The 25,273-nt window shown below is 47.8% G+C and overlaps 2 protein-coding genes across 3 annotated transcripts in view; both read left to right on the top strand.

Moving 5' to 3' along the window:
• LOC148839282 (uncharacterized) overlaps positions 1 to 11,133 on the top strand; it is a 94,448-nt gene extending 83,315 nt beyond the window's left edge. The window contains exon 19 of the mRNA XM_088929321.1: positions 11,053 to 11,133. Coding sequence (XP_088785447.1) covers positions 11,053 to 11,133 — 81 coding nt within the window. The remainder of the gene's footprint in view (positions 1 to 11,052) is intronic.
• Positions 11,134 to 14,848: 3,715 nt separating this feature from the next.
• sema4c (sema domain, immunoglobulin domain (Ig), transmembrane domain (TM) and short cytoplasmic domain, (semaphorin) 4C) overlaps positions 14,849 to 25,273 on the top strand; it is a 32,530-nt gene continuing 22,105 nt past the window's right edge. Inside the window, exon 1 of one of the 2 annotated variants that reach the window (XM_088929306.1) lies at positions 14,849 to 15,386. Coding sequence is in view for 1 of the 2 variants with exons in the window: in XM_088929297.1 (XP_088785423.1) it covers positions 24,598 to 24,614 (17 nt within the window). In the remaining variant the exon portion in view is untranslated. Of the gene's footprint in view, positions 15,387 to 24,541; positions 24,615 to 25,273 lie in introns of those variants that run through there. The other variant, XM_088929297.1, reaches the window with a different exon arrangement.

Here is a 25,273-nt window from a genome sequence, read left to right as displayed (position 1 = left end):
TCACTCTGAATCAATTTTTTGTCTACCAAAGCTTCCACTGATTGGATGGACTGCACAGCTAATCTGTTATTGTTACTGACTTCTTGCTAGGAATTTGTGTTAATTAGAGGGATGTGTTAATTTATAGAGGCCAAAGGCAAGCTCATAATACAGATGACTCCTAAATAATAGCAATTTAATTACAGAAATAGTGCAAATATAAAATATTCAAAATTACTTTTCATTTGTGTTTAATTTAACAATATTCTAATGCTGCTTTGTGACAATTAAGGGACCATTTCAGCTTTCACACAATTAATGTCTTGTCTTATGTGTTAATTTGTTTAACTGCAGAGGCATGGTAAAAAATCTATCCTGTCTCAAAGTGCACAGCTGGTCTGGGGCCAGTTGGCAGTGTGCTATGTACTGTACTATGTGACTGCTTGACTCTGGGAGGCAGTTCCACAGGAGAAGATCACAGCAGCTGAAGGCTCCAGCCCAGGCTGGCTTAAGGCTGTGCCTTTGATGAGCCAAGGAATACGTATTTTGGGAACTTAGGTAATGATTAAGAACATACAGAATAAGTACTGTAGATCCTGGACATAAGAGGGCTCCAGTCCATGAAGGACTTCAGAAGGACTATTTGTAGCTGCTTTAAGACCAATTCAAAATGTCATTGAAACCAATACAGAGGGACCTGCACACTTTGGAGTAGTAGAGAGTCATACCACACTATACTGTATTATGCTGTGCTCTGTAACTGCTTCACATTGCTGCTTGTTGTGCAGTTCTGCCGCCAATAAACAGCAGATGTTCCAGATGATGGATCCGTGCTTGCAGCAGATTCTCAATGCGGCTCACAGCTGTATGTTGTGTTAGCCTGGGCTGTGCCAACACACAGCTGGGCACCGTGTCAGAGAGTCAGGGCAGGAGAGGCCGAAGCTGGGAAAGGAATCAAACCAAGTGAAGTGCTGCGCCTTTGTTCACCGCACATTTGCTGCAAAATGGACGATGCAGTTCAGACTTTACTGCGCCTTTTATCCAAATGCCACGATCTGGAAATAAAACCAGTTATATACAGTAGATGGTTTTATCCAACTGGTTTAAATTTGAACTTGGGGTTTTGTCTGTGTGTTTTGCATAATTATTTCTTTGACATTAAAATGGCCAGTTGTTTTTTTTTCTTGCTACCCCTTCAATTTTGAATTGACATTTTTTTTGGAAATGTGGAATCATCAATTATTTTTCTTTTGATGCTCTTCCAATGTGAAGCTGCCAGCTGTCAATCAGCTCAGCTGTGCTCTGCGCGCCTCACAGCAGCACCCTGCAGAGCACCGGTCTGCCCTCCCTGGGGTGCTCCTGTCAAGACATCTGACCCAGTTCATCCTGCACCTCGCCTGTGGGAGCAGAATCTGCACCCCCAACAAGAGCCCCGGGCCACCTGGGGGCTAGATCTCCACTTTCTTAATCAACATGGCTGCAAGCAGCATCCCTCTCATTTATAGAGCACAGACAAGATCTGTATGCATCTTCCCAACAGGACACTTGTCCGGCCAGCCTCCAAATGAGTACCTTTACTCAAAACCTCCGTTTCCATAATTATTTAACTGCTGTTTAAGATAAAGAAGGGTCAGCTTAAGAAATCTGAGCCTGAACCTCTCCAGACAAGAACAGCATGCCTGGATACCTGTGGTGAGAACATGTCTGGGTTTAAAAGGAGAAGGTTTTGATCTGCATTTTAATACCGCAACAACATAACAGAAACAAGCTATGTAATTAGAATAATTAGTCATACTGCAGGTGCTTTTATCTTAAAGTGACTCAGACAAAAGAAATAGGGGTTGAACTAGAATCAGCAGAGATGCCCACCAGCTCTGAAGAATGGATCATAGGGAGTCCGTGGCAGAGCCAGGGACTTGAACTAGAAACCCCTCACGTAAGAAGCCCTTTGCCCTAACCACTCAAACCCAAAGCTTTGCCCAGTGCTGTACAAGTCAGGCCAGATGTGCAAATCCTGGCAGGTGCTCCAGTACTGGCTCAGTGTGGGAGGAGCCTGAATACCTGTTTAGTCTGAATGCTAATTCAGCATCACTGTCTGTCATTGTCTCCCCACCCCCTCTTACCTTCGCTCCCATTCCTACCCCGATTTATCAGGAGAGGCTGTTGACAATCTCCCAATATCCCATTAACCCCTATACACACACAGCCTTATTAATGACTTCCTGATTATCCTCATCTCTCATCAGTCATCTCTCCCTCTCTGCTGAGACCTCTCAGCTCTGTATGCTCTCATCCCTGCCTGCATTTTTTTGCCAGTTGCACAAGCACAATCGGATCACTAAAACCATCACTGTCATTAGGACAATCCAACAGATCGGAATTATAACATCTGTAAAGTGTTTGGGGACACTTTCTCAGACCTTGTGTACAGACATGGCCATGCCTGGCCATATTCAAAAGAGTACCCTTCACGTGCAGACAACAATAAGCAGGAACCAGATAAGCCAGCAACACTACAGATTCTGGTATAGCTCGTGTTTATGTTCATTCCAAGTTCATTACTGAGAATGAGTTACTAACATCTCTGGGCTCTGACCTACATATGAGATGTAAAACACAGGTCCTACCAATAGCAGCCACTGATACAGTATTTGGTTCCTAATGTCTGCGTCTCATTCTGGCTGTTTCTCTGTGATAAATGATGTCTTAAATCTTTAAGTCATCCACTACTAAAGACCCATACAAATGTTAGATGTGTGCAATCAAAGATTAGTTTTAAGCTGTCGGTCAGTTAAAGAAACCCAGAAAAATCATTATTCTTGACTAGCAAAGCTGGGGACCCCTATTCCATCTACTCTTTACCAGAAAGCTGATTATTACTCATGATCATTAGCTGACTATTTTCATCAAATCAATTAGCTTCTAGCTCCTAAATGGACTGTATGGTGTCTGTGACTCTGAATGGCCTCCTGTTGCTTGCTGCTGTTTTTATGGTAAAGGTAATAACAATCTGAAGGCTCTCTCACTGGTACCAGCCTCATGGTAGGACTACACTGTGAACTGACTGTTTGGTCTGTCATAAGGCACACACAGTTTAGGCACACCAGTTAAATTACCAGCATGTTTTTGGAAAGTGGAAGGAAATTGCAGCACCTCACATAAAAGTATTGAGTCATGGGAATAACATGCACACTCCACCCAGAAGGCACCTTGTCCAGAATCTAACCCAGGACTCAGGAGCTGTAAGGCAGCAGTACTAACTAGTTCCTAATTGTGCCACTTGAGACCTCAGCTGTAATCTCTAAATTATCTTTTAAATTATTACCTTTTCAAAGTAACCACCCCCCAAAAAATACACATCCCCCCAAAAATGCAAGGGGGAAATAGCACTGTACCAAGGGCAGACATGGCAAGCTAGCTGTGTGTCTGCTCCTGTGAGTGTTTCATCAGTTCAGTTTTCTTTGTGAAGTCAGGGCTGGTATCACATTACTGAGCACATGCTGATACAGCACAACCTCCCCTCCTCCACAGAGACACTGGGCTCACCGCAGTGCTCAGAAAACTGCAAAACCCGATAAACTGCAAAACAGGAGATGTACATACATTAAAATAATAAGCCAAAGGGTGAGAATGCATTCAGCAGGCATCGCTGGGGTTGTGAGTGCAATAAAACAATAAAGCACAATTCATTCTCGGCACACAAAAGACTGCTGTACATCACTGAGCGTCTTTGCACAGAAAAAATCTGCCGTGTCCCCACTGAGAATTTGAAATGCAGGCAAGGCATCCTTCTGTACACAGAGGGCCCACGAAGATATTTCCAGTCTCGTCAAAGGAAATCCTTTATTTAACGGGGCTAATGCGGCCAGCACAGTGAAAGCATGTCTCTGAGAGAGAGGACAGTGGGCATTTTTCGAACGTCATGTTCTGATTTCCAATTCCAGCTCCCACAAAGGACCTGTTTGACTGCCCACTGCTGCACAAGTGCACAACGCAGTTCTTAAATGTGAAAAATGCGTTCTCCCTCCGCACACACACGCTTTGTGCGCTCCTCCGCTCCAAGAGGCAGGAATTCTAATGGGCACTGACAGGCAGAGAGACAGAGCTGCGTGTGTGTGAGTTTGTGTCTGTCGGCGAGCGAGAGGCGGGGGGTCATCGTGGGGCAGCATAGCGGAATGTGCCGCCGCAGGAGGGTTACTTAATGAGAATTAAAACGTTTTTCTCGATTGAATAATTTAGCACTTCTGTTAATAGCATTTTTATTAAGTGCATTCCGGGTCGTTCCCGGGTGAAACACTTTCAGGAGTGTTTCTGGTTTCTTCACCCACAAAGGTAGCGAAATTGTTCACAGGTGCAAACACAACTGGAAGAACAAAAACAAGAAAGCACCTGAGCCAAATGTTTCTCCAGACCCAACAACTGAGGAACAGCCAGGATCTTCAGTCATACTGTACATCAGTGCAAATCACAGCTTTCCAGCCAGTCATGGACTTCCCAGTCCCTTTGACTGCACTGCCAATCCCTGGGCTGGACACTGATCTCTGCACATGGGAGCGAGCGTGGGAGGGGGCAGGGCGTCAGCGCGGTGTGAATGAGGCTCTGTGCGCAACAGGAAGCAGCCGGGCTCTACGCCTCCATCCACAGACTGAGGGCCTTTCATAGCCCAGCTCACATCTACCCAGGGCAGATAATCGGAGTGCTTCTGCATGAGCTCGAGTCTCGCTGCTTAGGGAATTACCGCCAAAACACACCATTTCTAATTGCCACTGGAGCAAATAGGAAGGGACGTATAACCACATGAGCAGAAGCAACCTCTGTGCCTACTGGTAAAATCATTTACTGAATCTCCTGTACTAGTTCATTCTGCAGTTCCTTACATTGCTGTTCACACACAGATTAGGCAAGTGAAAGTTCACAAATTGTGCTGTATCTTATTGTATCGGTGCTTGCTGATTCTGGTATGAGCAGTTTCTATTGGCTGAAATGACAAATAATCAAGATGATTGTCCAGGATTTTAGCTTTACAGTACAATTCAATTCTAATTCTAAAAGGATGAATATGCATAGTAAACTAGGGACAATATACCTGTATGCGCAGAAAATAAAGCAAAAATTCCTTTTGAGCGTTTCAATCATTTAAAAAAGCATGTAAGTTTGGAGATTTTGAACGTGCTCAACTGGGAGGGAGAAAACAAGAATAAAAATGCTTTGAAAGTTGTCCTGCGGCTGGAGATATTTGGACCTGAGTATCTTATTCAATACTTTTGTGGAAAATATAGTTGAAATGGTGTATTTATTTTCCTGGGCATGCACAGGCACACTCTTCATATCGCCATAGCCTGCAGCCTTGCACTGCCCCCCAGTACAGACTCTGCCCAGGCAATGCACGTCTCCTGCAGCAACTCCCATTCCTCCTGGTCTGGATGTGCTACCACCATGGGACCAGTGCGCTTAGAGGAATATAGTATACCACTGTGTGACCTGACAGGGGTGTGTGCATCGCCTAGGCAGAGGGTGGAGCCCGTTGCTGCAAGCCGAGTCAGTCTGTGCTGGCATCCCTGCTGTATCCTCCTGGGCATGGTGACCAGGCATCATCACATGCAGGGTCTCTGCCTTCTGTCCCTGCCTTTGCTTCCTGTTTTCTGTAAGCTGTTGTCAGCTGTTCTTCCAGAAAAGCAGGCTGATTCTCTGTAGAAAGTTAAAGTTAACATCTAGCTGGTTTTGCATAGCTGTGATTAAAAAAAATCACTTTTGTGTGTCTTCTGTCAATCCTGATCACAGTTGGATAATGATAGTATAGAACGCCATATAGGTGCCTTCATTAGTTGATCCACTCTGGAGTTTGAACAGTAGGCATATTTGAATTAAATATTGATCTGTGTGTGAAGTTAGAATTATTGTTGGCATTGTTTCCATGTGAAATTGACAGAATAAACAGGGAATGTGGTACAGTAAGTCCCCATATCCATCTGACTTGCGCAGGAATGGTATCGGTTTGAGTCAGATCTGTTCCTTTTTCTCCTGAGAAGACGCTTGACACTCTTGCCAGCTCTGTGAGAGAAACGCTCAGCCCCAGATGAAAGATTAGTATTCAGATACAGGACAAAAAGGAAATAATTGAACATTGTGAAACAGTAATGGCCTTGGTGCTGTGTTAATGAACAGGGGCTTCAGCAATAAATGGGGCAGGGTCACATAGAGTTTAAATATGGTACAATTTTAATTTTCTCTCTGTACTGGAAGTTTGCAAGCTAGCAACACTTAAGGGTTTCAAGCCACTGTTTTAGAAAAACAATGTAAAGCTTTTAGTAGATGTAGGCACACTCTAGACCTCCCAGTGAGATATAACCACACACAAACACATACAAGCTTGCAAGTATATACAAACATGCACACACACGTGTGGGAACTGTGTTCCTAAACTCAGTCTTCTCCATGTAAAATTATTAATCTAACTGAAATTCTCACAAAGAGAGCTTCAAAGGAGCCACAGCTAGCACTTTTTAAATCTTTAATGCTTTTGCAGAGCTTTACAAGGTCAGAATATTTGCAAGAACAAATTTGCAGTGATCAAAAACCTTAATCTTGACAATGAAGTGGGAGAGGAGAGAACACACATATGCATTACCAACACACACAAACTCTGGACCTCCCATCCAGATGTACACACACACACAGAGCAGCTGAACACACACACGCAACGCATCCGACTGTCAACACAGCTGTGAGAGAATGAGGGGGCATACACAGCACAGCTCAGCCAGTCACCCGCCCTGCTGCCAGGAATAGGTTAATTAGTGTGCTCGCACACAGACTGACAGATTGACTCAGGGGCAGACAGAGAGACAGACTAACACAGGACTACCAGAATGCCCTACCAGACAGAGAGACAGACAGACTGATATTGAGCAGACAAAGAGGCGTACTGATTGACATGAGGGAAGACAGAGCCGGAAACTGAAACACATGAATAGTCAGAGACAGAGACTATCAGTGGCAGACAGACTGACACAGAGGCAGCAAATGACAGATAGTAGACACACATTATATCCTTCATGGAGAAATAAATCTTAAAATTCACCTTGTACACCCTATGATGTGTAGGGCCAGTGCCATGCTTAGCCCAGATTTTGTGGAGATCTTTAATTTCATTTCTACATCATTCATCTTAAATTTAACAGTGACAAATTACAATTATTATCAAGTGGCACATGACAAAGACACATGAGTCCCAGATTTACCATCAAGCTGTGGGCAGTTAGAAGGAGACTGAGTGTGTTCGGAGCAGTGTGAGAAAGGAGAGACTGAAAAGAGGAGTGAGAGAGACGAGGGATAGCAGGAGATGAGGAGCGAGAGAGTGAGGATGAGAAGAGAGAGACAACAGGGAGAGGCTGGGTTTTATATAGACGAACAAAGAAGGTGAGAGGAGGTGGGAGTGAGAGAAAGGGGAAGGAGAGAGCAGAGAGCCACGGGAGAGAGGGAGAGGAAGCGTGATGGGCGAGACAGGGCTGTTGTGTGAGCTGATAAACGCTCAGTTGTTTTTGTTGCTCTTGAACGGGCTCCAGTTGTTGCTTGCACTCCAGCTGTGGGGCATGGTGATATCACAGGTGTGCCAGAGCTTGCCTGGATCCCCTCCAGCCAAAACCACCAACACCTCACACCCAATACACCATTATCTGCTTGTGTGATCCAGAACTATCATCACTTTAACACTGTGGCACTGAAACTGGGAAGAAGCACAGTGGCGCTATGTAGAGGGGAGGAACAAAGAGACACAACTATATTATAGTCATTCTTATTGCTTCTGTCCTTGTCACCAATTGTATTTATTCTAGGCAACAGTTGTTGTAATGAAGGCTCACTCTTCATTTCTAACTTCTGACTCACTTCTGACATCTGGAATGGAATGAGACTGGATGTTCCCTGTGGCCTTTGACAGCTCCAGCTGCTCATTCCTGCTTTTGTGCTTTTTCACTCCATCCTGGCACTCTGTGAATTAATTGAACCTATTACTGGCTCTGTCAGAACCAATGAACTACCTCAAGCTGCTAATTGAGACCAGATATGGTGGGGCACCTCCAGGATTAGGACTGGGCATTCATATTCCAATAAGTGTTTGGTCAGCCAGTAATTAGACAAATCAAGGTAACTGGAGCAGCATCCAGCAGATAAAGGGTTAAGAGAAAGATGCAGGAATGCATTATGCATTAAGGCTTTAATTTCCTTGCTGTATGTGCTTCTGTTTCCCTGCGGAAGTTTTGTTTTTAGTACTGAACTCTATATCTATAAAATGACTCCATTAAAGCTGACCAAAGTAAAGGGAAGGAGTTCTGTTTTCACTTTTTTTATATCGGCATTTTCGCATGTTGACAACTTAATGCACTCTCCTGGCACAATTACCCTTCACTCAGCCTCCGGTAATGAAGTGCCCAGGCCATCAGCGGGAACTGACCATGAAGCAGACCTGAGCAAGTGGAAAGCCAGGCTGGTCAACTGCCCCCACCGTGGGAGAGACCAGGGGCAGAGAGCGCAGAGTGCAGAGAGGCAGGGTGTACAAGTGATTGCTAAAACTTGAGGAGAGGCCAGCAGTCAGGCATTAATGGGTAGTCTGCCCATGTGTGTAAAGCCTGTAGCTCATAATGTGTGCGCTTGATTGTGTCTGTATGAGAATGCACCAGTGTTCCGTCAGTTTACATATGTAATTGGTTTGTAGTGTGTGCATGTAATTTATCTGATTATGTATCTTTCATTGCATGTGACTGTGTATTCAGTTGTGTGTATGGAGAATGTTTGTGTGTGTTCCATCGTGTATGTATTTTTGGATGTCAGAGGTAGTGCCAAAGTGATAATCTCCCCCGAGCTTCAGAGGATGAGCTCTCAGATCTCACATCAAAGTCTGTCATTTTTAGAGACGTCTGCACTTTTCTTGTCTGGCTTGAATCCCTGTCACGGTAACAGTCTTCATTTCACACACGGTTCTGAAATTGCTCTGACAGATACCGCCTCACCAGTGTTACACTGTGACAGCTGCTGTCTGGTGCCAGGGAGCGTGCCCGTGCCACACAGCCCTGCCATATCAGAACGACCACCCACAACACTCTTGCATCTCATGATGCAAAGAGCAAGCATCTGCATCAGGTCCTGCATGATGCACAAGGCCAAGCCTTATTAGATGCTGCGGTGTTATGCCCGTTCCATTCTGTCCTCTATGCACAGTTGATTTACTCCTTTGACAACTAGTGTAATAAATAATGCTCCTGAAATATGCGCAGTTAGATCATGCCTCTGGCAAGAGTAAAGATTGCCTCCTTTACACTCCGCTGTCATGAGATACCGGTACCGCAGCAAATGCCCTGAGAGAATAAAAAAGCCTTTCGCAGCTGTTTCACTGATGCAGTTTCAAGTGTAGGAGTTCCCCTTCCTATGCGCAGCAGAGGCTTGAAAATGAAAATCGTCGACAAGTACACAGCTGTGTCACGTTCTGTAAATGTGTGGTTTTGCACCAGTGCAATCACCCCACATCTGCTCTGCCACCAGGAAGGGTACAGGTGGGGCAGACCCTTTGTGCTCATCGTGAGCATCTGATAGTTGAGAACCCTCAAGTCTCACCCAGCCTTTTCCTGCAGAATCCTGGTAGTTGCCCTCCATCATGGGGTTTGTTTCTGATCCTTTCAGGCTTGTTAAGAAGTGCCTCCTATTTTGTTCTTTGATCCAGAAGTCTAGGAAGTTCAAACACAGGGCTGGCACGCAGGCAGGGTGTGGGTTTTGCGAGGGGGCCTGTCTCTCAACCGTGCTGTCGTAAGTGCGATCTACACTGTAATTAAAATGTGTGTACCAAACACGCTCACCTGGCAGTCCCACTGGTGGCTCTTCCTTCTCTCCCTTGAATGTGCTTTAAACCACCCTCCATGGGTAAAGGGCAGAAAAGCACAGCGCAGTCACAGTAAAGTGTTACAGTACTACTGCATGATACAAACTGAGAAAAAAAGGTAAAAACATTACAACTGCATACTCACTGTACCAATTTCCTTGGCACAATTTTCTAATGGTGTCTGCAAAACTGTTTTTTGGCCATGCTCGGTCCTTCTTCTCCTTCGGCTCAAACCTGTGGTGTTGAATTAGCATCTGTGTAGATTAATAGAGTCAGAGAATCCGATGCACATGAGAATATAAAAAAGGTGTTATGCCAGAGGGGGCCGCTCGGCTCATCTAATCCATTGAGCAGTTAGTAGTCAGTTGATTAGAGGATCTCATCCAAACATTTCTTGTGAGATGCCAGAGTATCACCGTCCACAACTAAGATGGGTAGCTTGTTCCACACTCCCACAACCCTTTGTGTAAAGAATTGTCTCCTGTTTTTAGTCTTTAAACCATTTCCACTTAGTTTCCACTTTTGGTTTAGACTTTTGTTCTACTTGAGTCCCAAAGGCAAAAGTGTTTATCTCACAATTTCGGAAAGAAAACTGTATTGTTCCACTGGCCTTAGCATGCTTATTTATGTTTGGAACAAGATGCTCAGGAAGCTGATACCCTGTCTTTTTTCAGGAAACTTGCTGACTTGCTTTGATAGTCTTCGTGTTTGCTTGAAATTTACTACCTGACCAAGGAACGTCACTGAGATAAGTGTTATTATTCTGAAATCATGAGAACCACTACTGTTGCACACATACAACAAAAGAGCAAGTAATAGGTTTATTCCATGCTGAAAAAAAGAAGAAAGAGAACACAACGTTTTGGCCGTGGGGCCTTCTTCAGGTGTGTCCACACAACTTCTTATATGGCTCGTTAAGGTAACTTTGTGCACTGAACGTAATGTAGGTTTGCCACAGCAAAGGGTTTGAATACTTACGCAATTAGAACTTTTCCATTTTTGTTCCATATTCATGATGTAGTTGCTTCTTTTTCATTTGGAATTCAGAGTAGGTTGTGTATATAACAAATATTAAGTCCTCATTCAAAGTGTCAGGACCGCAAGCTGAAAACAAAAAAATGTGAAAACTGTGCAAATGTCTGAATGCTTTTGCCAGGCAACTTCTAAGTCTCCCTGTGTGTGCCTGCCTCTGTGTCCTACAGCTCCAGTATCTGAATGACCAAGAACAACCTGAAGAGAGGAGCTCAGACTGCAAAACCAGGCCAGACGTGGAAGTACTGTAGGGGGGAGCACTAACCCAGCTGCCCCCCACCTGACTGCTCCAGCTCGCAGAGCCTCGACCGTAATCAGGATAACATCTGGACTAGTATCTTCAGCAACAACAGCTGACCCTGGTATCTCGCCTTGCTTCGGCCTCTAAGACAGAGAAGGGAGGATTCCATAATTCCATACTTTCTACCCTGGTCTCCCATTTACTGGAAACCCACTGTGTAGTTTTAATGACAAAACTAGGAAAAGATAGCACAGGTGTGGAAAGGTCAAACTCTAGATTTAATTTTAAATGATTGCTCTTTTATACTTTGAAACAGTTAATTCTGCACCGTCCCATAAAGTAAGCTGTCCTGGTAGAAGAGTCTCTGCCCGGGGATTGCGAAGTCAGTCACTGTCTGAGATCTGCTTGCTTCTACTGCTTCTACCCCTCTTACCCAGACCCTGGGCTCTCTCTTTGGCCTGGATTCAGACTGTCTGTTTCCAGAGGCCTGGTGACCCTGGCTTGGAGATGCAGGGAGAGTTGGGGTCAATATCAATTTCAAGGAGACCTGCGCCCCACTTTTCACATAGACCAGGCTACGCCTTCCCCCAGCTGAAGCTCAATAGCCTGTCCCTTCTCTCTTTTCTTACTCAGTCCCTCACTTGCTCTCTTCTCTCTCCCTTTTTTGTCTTCTTTAGCTTGAATAGTAGTTGATTTGTTGACACTAAAGAACCTCTTTGTGCCTTTAACTTGATCTTACCTGTGTATATTTCCACTACAGAAAATGAAAAATAAATCGTTTTGCTTGTATTTTTTGTCCCGTAGCTCTTTGAGGATGCACAGATGGACAGTTAGTGTTATTTATTAAGAATGGAATGGGACATCTGAAATAGCTGGCTGTAACACTGACAAAGAGAGACAGAGAGCTCCATGCAAATTGATGCGTGTCCTAGTCTGGACAAAGAGATTGTAATTCACCCACTGGGAGAAACAGATTGATCTGATCTGGTGGAGGACAGAGGTCACCCCCAGAGGTCTGTGCAGCAGAAGCTGCATGTTAGAGGTCTGTAGTGTGGTGGAGATCAGTGGTGTAGTGGTAACAGAGTGCAGCAGAACAGATTCGCACAAGCAAATTAAAATGATGCATCATCATTTTCCAAAAGCACTCCAAAGAGTTAATAAGTGTGCCAGTAAACTGTGCCAGATGCCCATTCCAATTTTGGTATCCTTAGAAAAGGATAGTTTTAGGTTAAAAAAAAAACAGATCAGTGCAACATTTACAAATGCTGAAGTATCAATATTCTTGATGACAAAGCTACATCTCAGCAAAGAATTTTTCAAAACTATTTCCTCACATATATGGGATCCTGACCATTTATTCACGTTTCTTTACATTTTGGCTGAGTAGATATTTTAATATTTTCTTTAGGTTTGCGTTTTAATTAATTTGGCTTAAAAGGTGAATCAAATTATTGAGATGGTGAACTGAAGTAATATACTGTATATGAGAGTAGCTTTATTCTGTTGGTTACATTTTCCTTTAGATAAATTATCCTCTTTTTATCTTTGAGATATCGGATCTTGGTGCGTCAGTTGCATGCAGGTGACAGTCTTTGAAATGTGTAATATCATTATTTGAGAGGCTCCCGATCTGTTCCTCAGGCTGTGACAGGAGATCACATGGCCTGCGGCTCTATTATGATTCCTCTCCCCTCTGCCAGTTGATAGCTGTTCTGATTCTGGCAGAATTCGAATTTTGGAATCGTATTTCTTATCTAAGGGAAGAGTGTTTCTGTAATCCTGGAGTAGTTCAGGTATTTTAGCAGAAAGTGCATCTTTAATTCTTTTTTACCCTGTTGGAAGTGGGAGCAGAGCCTGTCCTCTCTGGGTCTCCGCCGCTAATCAGTACCCTCCTCACAAACGGTCTCGTCCCAATCAAGCACCAGCTGGAGGCAATCTCCGCCGGTCCATCCCTTCATCCAATCTGAGCACCTCACTAGTTAACACACCCTCCACTTCCAGACTTACAAAAGCCTTCTGCTTTTCACTGAACACTGCTCGGTACTGTTAGCTTCTTCGGAACTCCTTGCCTGGCATTATTTACTTCCTCTTCCCTTTTTGGATACTCAAACCCAGATCTTACCTTTTGACCTCGATCTTGTCTAGCACTTTGGATTTGTCTGCCTTTCTACATTTGAATAACTTTTGGTATCGATCCTGGAATTCTACGTCTCTGCCTAACGTTTTGGATACGTCAGAAATCTCTCCTGACTCGGCTCCCCTACTCCGCATTGGGTTCCTCACTCAAACAACGCGGCTTGTTACAGTGTCCAGTTCCTATGGCCAGGCTGTGGTCACTGAGCCTGTCCTCTCTGGGTATCCAGGTCTGCCTGTGTCCAGTTTCTATGTCCAGGCTGTGGTCACTGAGCCTGTCCTCTCTGGGTATCCAGGTCTGCCTGTGTCCAGTTTCTATGTCCAGGCTGTGGTCACTGAGCCTGTCCTCTCTGGGTATCCAGGTCTGCCTGTGTCCAGTTTCTATGGCCAGGCTGTGGTCACTGAGCCTGTCCTCTCTGGGTGTCCAGGTCTGCCTGTGTCCAGTTTCTATGGCCAGGCTGTGGTCACTGAGCCTGTCCTCTCTGGGTGTCCAGGTCTGCCTGTGTCCAGTTTCTATGGCCAGGCTGTGGTCACTGAGCCTGTCCTCTCTGGGTATCCAGGTCTGTTTCTCCTTGTTGTCTTTCACCCTGTTTATTATCTTTTTAGGACTGGTAGCATTGCAGTTTTTGTTGTGAATGTGTCCCAGTGGGTGAGGTAGTGTTGTTTGCCCGGGCTGTGATTTGTGGTGCTTTAGCAGTACTGTCCGGAGTCTGGTTGGCGTCGGTGTGGCTCAGGGCAGCGAGCTTCAGGACCAGCTGGCTGAGGGGGTCTCTCTCTTCCTCCCTCTCTCCTGGCTGCAGAGGAGGAGTAAAGTCTTTCCCATCAGAGCCTGCAGGGAATTCTCCACAACACAGTGATCCTTTCTTTAAAACAAAAGATTTTTTAAAAAGATATACAATGACTCCCATGACTGGTTAAATGCCTGATTGATTTCACATGAGATCGGAAACGGAATTGTGGATATCTGACATTGATCTATCAGCTGTTGGGAGTCTGGAACAAGATGCCCATCTGCACTGTTGAATCAACATCCGGGCAGCTGGCTAAGATCCTTGGATCAATACCTACTAGTGAAGCAAAGGACCACAGCAAACCCAATGGCCTCCTCTGTAATGTTTCTACTCTACTCAACAATTGACTGACATTTACTGTTTAACAGAAAAGTTTAAAAGGGGTTGTCTTTCCAGCTACATTTATTTCCTTTTCCCTCCCAAAAGCAATCATAAGAGATAGGCTGAGCATATATACTGAGTGACTCTATATGTAGCTATTATTGTGGCCAACTTTAAAAGTTTTACACAAGTAGGTGGAGTTTAAAGTAAAAATGAAGTGGGAGCCCATTTTGCACTGGAACCATACATTTTATAAATAGTCCCAACCATGGTCAAACGGCTATCCGGACGGATACTGTCGACTGCGTGTATGGAAGTGGTGGGGTTAGTCATTTCAGCCCCGGGTCAGTGTAGTTTCCGGTAAGAGAATAAGTGTGTGACGGGACAGGGGTCGGGGGAGTGGACCTATTGGGGACGTCATCAGGGGGTGTGTCCAGTGGGGGAGGGGGCGGGGTGTGAGTACCCCAGTTCATTTGATACACTGATACACTCGCCTGCCACTGTAGCAGGGTTTCTGCAATGCTGGTGCGCTGTAGCAGTTCTCTTTAAAATCGCGATTATTACCCTCGACGGGGTGAACGCACTGGTGCCTTGCCCTGTCACAGCAAGCAGCCTGCTGTCCCTAACTTCAGAAGTGGGTCTGGAGCTGGACACGGTGATCAGAGAGTAAGGGAGAGAAAGGGCTTGTTTTCGGAGTAGCGAGCGGTGCGTAGGGGAACAATAGCGTTCGTTCAGCCCTGGGCTCGAATTACAGAGGCTGAGAGTGAAGGAGGGAGGTGTAGAAGTGGTTCCTGCCATGCAAACTGACAGCATCAGATGTTTTGAACTGAAGGGCTTTTGAAAACAGAGACGGGGGGGAAGGAAAACGCTGGTCGCAGAGGTAACGGACATCGCGAATAGAGCGATCTGATTTATTTCCTGGACGCACGGAGCCACGGGGGAGACCGAGAAGAGCCAGCTGTGACAATATCGCAGGAGTGCCTCGGAATACGGAGCGCAGAGAGGAGAGACCCGCACTGTAAGTCAAACTATCTGCTTTATAACGGACAGCAGCAGAGTCCTCAGTCGCCTCGAATGGAAAATTTAGCCTCTTGCGGGATTGACTTTTCTTATTGTGTTCACAAAGCGTTGAATAGTACAGTTATTACAGTTCTATTTATGGTAATGGTGCGGTTTTTTATTGACCACTTATTCCAAAAGCCAATCGGTATCCGGACTATTCCAAACTGCTACTACAGTGATTGTAATATACGTATGTATTTCGCTTACTGCTGTTTTCTCAGCTGTTTTCGGGGGGGGGGGGGGGAAACTAACTCAAATCACCCTGACACGTTCGAGGTAAACGCAGCGCTCCGAGGGATACAGTGTTCTGATCGAGTTTCTCTCAATCTTTCCCAGGTTGTGTTAAAAACGCCGTAAAATCCTGTTTACTCAGCAATGTGACGAAGGCGTGATATTTTACACAGGGCTTGCGCAAGGCTGGCGAAGTACGTTACTAACGAAGTCGTCTATAAAGGGCAACGCTTTGCAGATGTTGCCGTTTAATCTTTTAAACATAAACTACGGACTCTTACGCGCACGTATTCCCAGTTGCCGACGAGTGGCGAGACAGGTTATATTGTCGACAGGCTGTAGTTGTTATGGGTGACTCGAGAAGTAAACACGCTATTTTCAGTTATTCCGAAGTTAACGTGGGAACTGTAGCTGAATAATTACAGTAATTACGGCGCAAGAAGTCCTGTACCGGGGGCGCAGCACAGGGCTGGCCTGAGGGAACGGGCGATGACCGTCACACACTGCTGCCAGTTTCAGAGTGGATCTGGTACAGTAAGGGCTGTTTGGTTGTAATCCCTTGTTGGGAGCGTAGCCCTTGCGGGTGCTGCTTTATGGGCATTTTAAAACTGGTTTCAAAGCCCCCATTGTGTGCTACATTAAACCAACGATATCCACGAAAAGTATTTTAACAGATGATATTCCTGAATAAAAACACTTCTTGTTTGTCAATTTTGAAAATCGAATTGTTGTCTCTGTATGAACCCAGATCATCTTTTTTCGTTGTGCGGGCTATATTTGGAGCTGTAGGTCGTGGTTTGCTATATTCTCGACGTGTTTTACCGTGATTGCTTAAATCCAGTTGTGTTTTCTGGAGAGAGTGCGTATTTGTGTGAAAGCTTGCAGCGAGTGTGCAGAGATCGTACACGTGTGCACAGTATGTAGTATACTGTACATACATCGTATGTGGCTGTGTATAGTTTGTGTAGTGGGATGTGTGTAGTCAGTGTGCATGAGTGCAGCGTACATGTCTACTGTCTAGAAAGTAGACGTGTGTTGTGTATATGCAGTGTAGCAAGCGTGTGTGTATAGGATGTGTGTGTCGCTTCTGTGAGCTGGCGGCTCGGTCTCCTCGCTCTTGGAGCCTGAAGCTTTAATTCTGGTTTGGAGAGCGAAGCCTGAGCCGCCGCGCAGATATTTTTAATTGCCTGGCCTTTGAAGGCGGCTTGCGTGTCGTTTTCGCGCTGTTTTCTTTTCCTTCTGTGTCAATGTTGTGTTTAGATCGTAGGGGGATCCGGTTACCTTCAAGAACCTAACACCACAGGCGCAGGAACTTTTTAAAGGAGAATGTGCTTTCTTTAAAAAAAAAATATTGAGGTCAGTATTGAGAGGTCAATCTCCGTAGTCGTCTTCCATGTGCTGGCGCTGTGCAGTGTCCTCTCTGTGCAAGGACCGCTCTCTGCAGTGTCTGGTGCTGTCAGAATCCCGCCTCCGCCCCCCGCTAGCTCCGCACAGGTTTTGTGAAAAACGGCGTCTATGTGTGTGGAGCTCGCAAAAGCGAGTAACGCCACTACAGCTGTACGCCGAATGTGTGTGCGTCTCTAAGCCTACGTGTGCCTTCGCAGTGCGCGCCAACGGTGCGCCTCTCTGGGGGGAGGATGCTGGGATAGCGCAGCTTTCGGAAGTCGGAAGGCAAGGGTCAGGATTGTGAGTCCACTGAGGGTCAGTATTGATGACCAGTGTTGATCACTCACTCCATTGTCTTAAGAAAGGGAGAGCGATTCCTCTCTCCGCTGCGGACCAGCCTTCCCTCGCACACTGCTGTGTTTGGGGCGGTGATTTTAAAACCAACGATTTTCATCTCCTCAACTTTCTGAGGTTTAAGAGCGGGTTGACCCGCAGCGTCAGAACTAAAACTAAAACACCGCAGAAGAAAAGCGTTAGCGTCGTGCGCAAGGTTTAATGACCACAAGATGTTCGATCTCAAGTTGTTTCAGACACAGGCCCCTTTTCCATCAGCACGGAATGGAAATGCAAACAGTGCTGTCAAAAGAGTTCCAAAATTTCTCTTTCTGTCACAAATGTAACGCGTTCACACACACACACAGGGAGAATTTAGAGACACACAATCCCGGAGGGATCATGCAGACTCCACACAGAAGGATCCCAAGTCAGAGCCCGCACCCAGGGCCAAAGACCTACATAAACATGATGGCAATGGAACTCCTGCTCTAGAGAAGGCAGTGCCATCTGTGCAGCTCCAATCTTGTGCGCACACTTCTCATGTTTTGTTTTCAGTACGCACACGAATAAGTGGGTGTGTGTTTTTCAATGAAGTCAGCAGCTCACAACTTCTACGCGGGGTAATAAACACAGGATATAAAACCCCCCAGGAGAGTGTAATCTGTCTCACTTTCTCCCACAGTTTCTCGTTTTCTCCTATCGATGAGCTGAATTGCCGTCAATCAGTTCCGTTGTGCCCTCACAAACGCACACTCCCTCCCTGCGCGTGACTCATGCAGTGTCAGAGAGGACAGATGGCGAGGGGGAGAGGGGGAGATGTCCCAGCAGGCTACTTACGGGTGGGTTGCAAACTCTTGTGGGGGTCCGTCCTGAAGTGGGAATGCACAGGGATCTGTGGGATCTGAGCTCTTAGGGCCTGTTAATGGAGATCTTGTACTTGGCAGTAAAATTGGCTTTTGCTCCTTCGACTTCGGCTCAGTGGCGCTATGAAGCAGAATGCGCTGAGCCTCATCCTCAGGGTAGTTTTACCCCACTGCTGATGTGACTGCTTGAGTGAGGATGAGAGGAACTGCTGGCGTCTGTGCTGGGCTGAGGAGCTCATGCCGCAAAGCTTCTGTCTGTGAGATCACCACCGAACGCCCCTAAGAGGTAGACCAGACAGCGTGGGGACCCCGATTGACTGTACAGAACAGCACGTGAAGGGTGTGGACCTCTCTTCCCACTCATCTGTCTGGGGCTTGAAGGAGAAGGACTGGCTTATATAGGAGCATGCACACCTCTCTGGTCATCTGTGAGATACAGTGTGTTTACACAGGGGCAGCAGATATGCACCCGCAGCTTTAAGAGCTAATGCTCCCCTCGGAGAAGGCAGCAGCCCTGATTCCTGACGCAGTCTTCTGCTCACGGCTCTGGTGGACCTGCAGCCCACGCAGTGCACTGGGGGGAAAGGCAGGGGCAGGAGTGGTCTAGCAGCCCCTCGCGCCGTGACTGGGGTTCCTAGTGCGGTGCAGACAGATGGCTGCTTCTTCACTGGGGTCAGGTGCAGGCCTGTGCAGAGCCCCGCGGCGAGCCTGTGAGCCTGGCACCACGCCGCGCAGAGGGCACGGCAGTGTGGGTCTTACAGTGCCCCCCCCCAGTTTAAACTGAGAGCCTGAGCTTCGTCTCTCCTCCTCCTGCCTCCGTGCCCTGATCTGCTTGACCGCTGTGTCCGTCAGGATCTTCACTCCCCAGTGCAGAGAGGGCCTCAGCCTGCGGTCCATCTCTCTCCTGTCCAGAAACGGCTGGGGCAGCTCAAGGTCCCCTCTGTGTCCAGATTAGATGCTTCTCCTTTTGATTTCCTAATCGCTTCACAGCCTGGCTCCATCGGATCGGGTTGTGTCGCTAGCGGCCGATTGCCCTGCCCCAGCCTCGGAAAACCGCCCATTCCCACAGGGAGATTGAAAGCCGAGGCCGGCAGAGCTGATCCTTTCGCGTATCCAAGATGAGGGAACTCGCTCCTGGGTGACATTGGAGATACTTTGTCTGTATCTGTTTAATTATTGATCCCTCTGAGCTCTTGCTGAACTGCCTGCTAAGCCAGCTCGTGTCTACAGGATCTGTGTGAATCAGCACAGGGTGTCAGCAGGAACAGTTCAGAGGCTGGGAACTCAAGGATAAAGGGTGCCAGAAAGATTTGTTCATTTCGTTCGGCGATCAAGCCTTTTGCCATGACCTTAGCAAAACACAGATGAAACAAATGGATTGGCCCATAATGCAGTGCACTGCAGTGGGGGTTGGAGTCAGCACTATAGTCTTTCGGATTGCCAGGGAAAGAAGCACGGTGGTCACCAGCTGGCCCGTGCTGGCCATCTGCCTGCCTCTGTCTCCCTGCAGGCCGCGGGCTGTGGGGCTGTGTGTGTCGGAGACAGCGGGGGTCCTGGTCAGTGATGCTGGGGGAGGCCTGTGGAGGCAGAGTGTGAGGGTGTGTTCAGTCTGTTCCACTGCCAGGGCCTGTGACTTGTGTGCACAGGGCACTTAATAAAAGAGTTCCTCAGCCTATTCAAACAGCGCTACTGTAGTGAAGTGTGCACCCTGGAGCAATGAGATTGAGTTCAAACACAAGCAGGATTTACAGGGGACTCGGCCTCATGGACATCAGCAGTGGTCACTGGGAAGTTGTGTGTCAAGCCCTGTCCGTGGGTGCAAGCAATCCCATCAGCCCTTAGAGTTGTCGACAGGACAGTGCGCCATATTGTACCGCTTCCCAGTCCAGCATTTCCACAAATCTGTAGTCTGAACAGAGCAAATCACATGCATGCAGTCTCTGTGGTCTCCCGGGCTCTTGATGAAGATTAAAGGCTGCCCTTTAATCAAGTTAAAAATTTTTCAAAGGAAACTTTATAAAAATACTTTTGAATTGTGACAGCTGTCGGACACATGCGGGTCACGAGTGTGAGACCTTTAGGAGCGCGAATCTGTTTTCCCAGAGCCTAGGAAGTGCATCAAGGGAATTAAGTAACTGAGACCTGACCTGGATGAGAAACAGAGGAAAGGGTGTAGAGGTGTGTGCAAAGTACTGTGAGTAGTGTGGCTGTGTGGCGTTGTGTAGCTACACTGACATTGTTTCAGCTCCCCGCTGTGCCAGCCAACAGGACAACAGGCAGGCCTGCTTTTCCACTGTGCTGCCTGCCCAAGCGTCACCCTGCACAAAGAGAACAGGCCGCTTCTCTCCTGTCCTGGGCCGTTAGCAGCAAGCAAACACCTGCCGGTTCACTGAGGCTACAGCCCAGTCCGACTGCACCACCCTTCACTCAGTGTCCTGCTGATGGGCAGCACCTGGACGATTTGTGCCAGCTGGCAGTTTGGCCTGGTTTTGATGAAATTTCCTCCATTTCGCCTGGTTAATCCCGTATTTGTGAGAGTTCGCCCATCAGGAGTGAGACTGAGAGAAGCATGTCTAATTCAGTGTGAGTGTAATTTCCCCCATGAACAGTACATTAGCTGTAGAGTGCTCAACATATGCTCAGTATAGTGTCTTACAATGCAGGAGTCTGGCTATATCTGCCAAAGCCAAGCAGAACCAGGGAGAATCATACAGCAGTACAGGCTTATAATGATGATTGGTAAAGTGGGAATCTGAGCTGGGATTTGAGGGCCCAGGCACCTGCAGCAGGTGGAAAGCAGCTCTATACAGCTCTGTTTCTATCCCCTTACTGCACACAGGCAACCTGCCTGGGGCACGCTGACCCTGACCCCTGACCTCTAACCTCTAACCCCACCGGCAGGGACACAACACGCACACACATCCTGCCAGGCCCCTTCCGTTGCCTCTTGGCTGTTACAGCAGTTATTTTTTTGGAAAAAACACAAACTAAATTTAACACTACAATTACGCACTAAACCCTGAGAGGCCGGAGGATAAACTGGGGTGGGGCGGAGAAGTGCACACAGATCTCTCGAGGGAGGCAGCAAGACCCAGGGAGGGGACTCTGGCCCCCCTGCTGGCCACACTGCAGTCCGTGTGTCCATCTCTCTGTCCCTCTTGCCCCCTGGCCCTCGGGCTCAGGGCCGTGTTACTCCATCTGCCCCCTCCCTGCCTCTCCTGCTCTTTCCCTCTGTACCCTTCCTGTTGTTCTCTGCCCTCCCCCTCTGGCTCCTTTTGGCCCATATGGAACAGTTTATGTAGGAGCCCTTTCTTGTGTTCTAGCCTTTAAAAAGGAAACATTTTTTTAAAAATAGCAGCGGAAGGACAAACAAATCGGAACTCTCTCTCTCTCTCCTTTCTTCTTTTCACTAGAAACCACAGCCAGTGGTGAGGTGTTTCTGCTTTCTGGGAAACGGCGCCTGTCGTTTCCTTGTGGAGCTTTAACCCCGCTCCTGCAGCAGAAAGTCAGTGAGCGGATCCTGGAATGCTGGGAGAACCTGACATCAGATGGCACTGGGGCTCCCAGCTGGGAGGGGCTTGTTGCCATTTGTCTGCCTGCAGGTTCTCACCTCTCTGGATGTCTCTCCCTGAATGAATTCTCTTTCTTTCACATCCGTCCAGTGCCTGTGGGGCTCTGTTCGAGCTTGGTGGGGTCATGTGATTTGCTTGCCAGGAATTCAATTGGTTGGGTGAACGTCTTTTTTTGAAAAAGCCCTTCTATTAAATGACATTGATACTTCCTTAGTGTAGGAGCAGTGCGTGTTTGCTCAGCTCAGAATGGCCTCGTCAGCACCTCAAATGGACCGCGCTTACTGGACTGGGTGCTTCTAGTTTGGACTAGAATTGTACTGGGCTGGTGATACTATCCTTATTCTCCAGAACCAGGTTCTATTGATCTGGCGCTGTATTTTACCGACTTCTCTGTACTGGAATGACACTATATTTTGTTTCCCTAGCATGGAACTGACCTGCATTATGTATTTGAGTATGTTTGCTACGATGGATTGGGACTGTCTTTATTTGACTGGATTGGGTTGGACTGGTAGAGTCTTTATTTTACTAGACTGGGTTGGACAGGCGTGGTCAATATTTTGCCAGATAGACTGGTACTGACTCTTTTTACTGGACCGGATAAAAGACTGTACCGGCCACAGTCTTTATATTTTCTGGATTGGACTGTAAGTGTTTGCCACACAATTTGTCCAGACTGGCTAGGACAGACAAGGTCTTTACTTTGCCAAAGAGGATTGGAATGCAGTGATATGATCCTGTCTTAATGGATTGGACTGGCTCAGTCTTGCTGGACTGACCATACTGGACTGGCCCATGCTCTCCAGTTGGTACACTGGGGAGACATGCAGTAGTCTGCGCTGGCAGGCTCTGCAGTGGTCGGGCACCGCCTGTAACGGTCCAGCACTGTCCTGGATCGTGCTGCGTGCCAGAGGGCATATTGACAAAGGTTTTAAAAGAAATCAAAAATAAAACCAAGCAGCGGGTTTGCTGATGCGGAGAGCCACACAGGGGACGCCCAACCCCGCGCTCCCTGCGTGCTGCATTCGAACCCGGGCTTTCCGTGACAGTGCAGACTGAGCAGAGCGGAGTTTGCTTCCCAGTGAGCGAATGATGTGCTTGACAGACCGTCTGAGATCTGCCTTCCCTGTTTCCAAATGGAATTCTAATAAAGATCTGGGTAGAAGAGTCTGGGTGGATCGGAGTGGTAAAAAAAGCATTTCCAAGCCTTCCCTCTGCAGGCAGCCGGGAAGCCTGTCTCGAATATTAAAGTCCTGCCGACTGCAGAAATGAATAAGTGAGGTCGACTCCAGTGGGCCCTTCGGATTGACCTCATAGTGCCTGAAGGGGTGGGGGCAGCAATACTAATAATTCCTCGCTTTAATATAGCGCTCTTCATCCCAGAGGACCACAGAGCACTTGATATATTGGAAGGGGCCCCCCTCGGCACCCCCTGGGCATGCTGGAGATTTCACAGGAGGGCACAGGGCTGCTCAGAGATTCATGACCACAGGGCAGAGTTTTCCAAGTCGGTGTCCAGCGAGCTGCTGTTTCGGGGACGCGGTGCTCTGTGGCAGAGGTGTCCAGCACTGAGGGGTAACGAGACCGAACAGCTCAGCACAGTCTGGTCCACTGCAGCACAGCAGAGGGTAGTCAGTGTGTCGGAGCGCGAGTTAATGGAGATTGTCACTGGTATCTCGCAGGGTAGTGTGCGTGTGCGTGTGCGTGTGCGTGTGCGTGTGCGTGTGCGTGTGCGTGTGCGTGTGCGTGTGCGAAGGTGATGTCGCTCCCTTGGGCCTCTCCAGATGCTCCAGGGCCTTGAGCCAGGGTTTGGGTGGGAGCTCAGGTGTTAGGGCTGTGTGGCTCGGGAGGCTGGAGGAATCACTGAGACGGTGGTTCAGTCAGGGGTCTCTGCTAGACAGCACTGCAGCAGGTCCTGACCAGCGGAGTACAGCGCAGCGCTGTGCGACTTGGTTCAGCGTGCCCATGCTCTGCCCTGTGCCCTCCCGCCGGGCTGCAGAATCAATCTGATGGAGACTCACCTGCGATCGTGGCGGGTGAGATCTGAGAGCCTCAGGGTGCTGTGGGTTCGATCTGCGCTCCCAGTGTCTCCAACCCGTGCCATCCAGAGGATGCGCCAGTGCTGCCTCCTCTTCCTCCTCCTCCTCTCGCTCCATGTTTGTCGCCAGGCGTCGTTATTATTAGCACTGACTTCATCCAGGTCCCAGGGCGCCAACTCCCCTGCTGGTGAGGATGGCTCGTCGGGAACGCTAGCTCCCAGAGTCGTGGCTGGGCCCCGCGATGTCGTAATGCTCCCTGGCTCCCTCCAGTCTGGGCTACCGGCACAGCATGTCCCTCAGGGCTGTGGCAGAGGTGCCAGTCTGCCATGCTCCCAGCCTGAAACTGGCACAGGGCGCCTGCACTCTGCGCATGTCTGCAGAGGAGGCAGCGTGGCACAGGGGCGAAGGCGAAGGGCTTGATTGCAGGAGGATCTGCCACTGTCTCGCTCTGTCACCCTGAACCTGGTGGCAACAATTCTGATAAGTCAGTAGTCAATGCCACAGTTCACCTGATCTTTACATCAATGCATCTACAGGATGCCAGGGTATGATTATTCCATTCTACTGCAGTATGTTAAAGTGGTTTTAGATTGAAGGGTAGGTAAAGGAATTGTGCATCCTTTAGAGCAGAAATCCACCCTGACCCTGAGCGGTTTTGCCACGTGTCAGTGTTTTCGCAGGACTCAGAGACCCGTGAAGCGGCACCTTTCTGAGACGGTGTAGCTGCAGTCTTGAGCAGGATGAGATCACAGAGATGGTAATTGACCGGCTCCTGGGACTGCGGAGCTCCACAAACACATGACATCACCTGCAGTGCGCTACAGCCCTGGGCTCCCAGGCTGGTACTGACACACGCTACCCAGAGCCAACAAAACCCGTGGCTGTAATGGGGAGCGTGTGGAAGTGATATCAAGGGAAACTGTGGCTGTGTGCAGTGCACTAGCTGGCCTTCTCTTGGAATCTTGTGTTCCTCTTTGCTAACTGTGTCAGAATAGCTTTGCTACTCTAGAGGCAGGACGGAGCAGAGCAATCGAACAAATTCAGGGTCTGAAGTGATTGCAGTACTTGAACAGAGAGAGCAGGGTCTCTTTATTCTGCAAGCGCACAGATCAGGGAATATCACGTGTGGGGGCTTGGTTCAGGCCTTCCAAACTCCTAGAGGGGACCGTAGGGGATTTCTTCAAAGAGCAGCAGCAACATGGGCACCCAGGGACACAGGCAGAACGTGAGGTTCGGAGTCAGGAGCGTCTCTACCCAGGGGATTGTGGGAGTCTGGACCTGAAGCCTCTTCTAGTAAGTCTTGGGCAGATGGATTTTGTGGATCGTTAGGCTATTGATAAGTCACATGGCCTCCTCTCAATTGCAGCCTGTCGTACGCTGTGACGAGCCTTAGGCTCTTCTGATGAGGCTCTAAGC

The sequence above is a fragment of the Atractosteus spatula genome, chromosome 2 (assembly GCF_055471065.1).
Source record: "Atractosteus spatula isolate fAtrSpa1 chromosome 2, fAtrSpa1.hap1, whole genome shotgun sequence".
Classification (NCBI taxonomy): Eukaryota; Metazoa; Chordata; class Actinopteri; order Semionotiformes; family Lepisosteidae; genus Atractosteus; species Atractosteus spatula.
The sequence above is the reverse complement of the archived record's forward strand: the minus strand, read 5'-3'. Positions and strand labels throughout refer to the sequence as shown.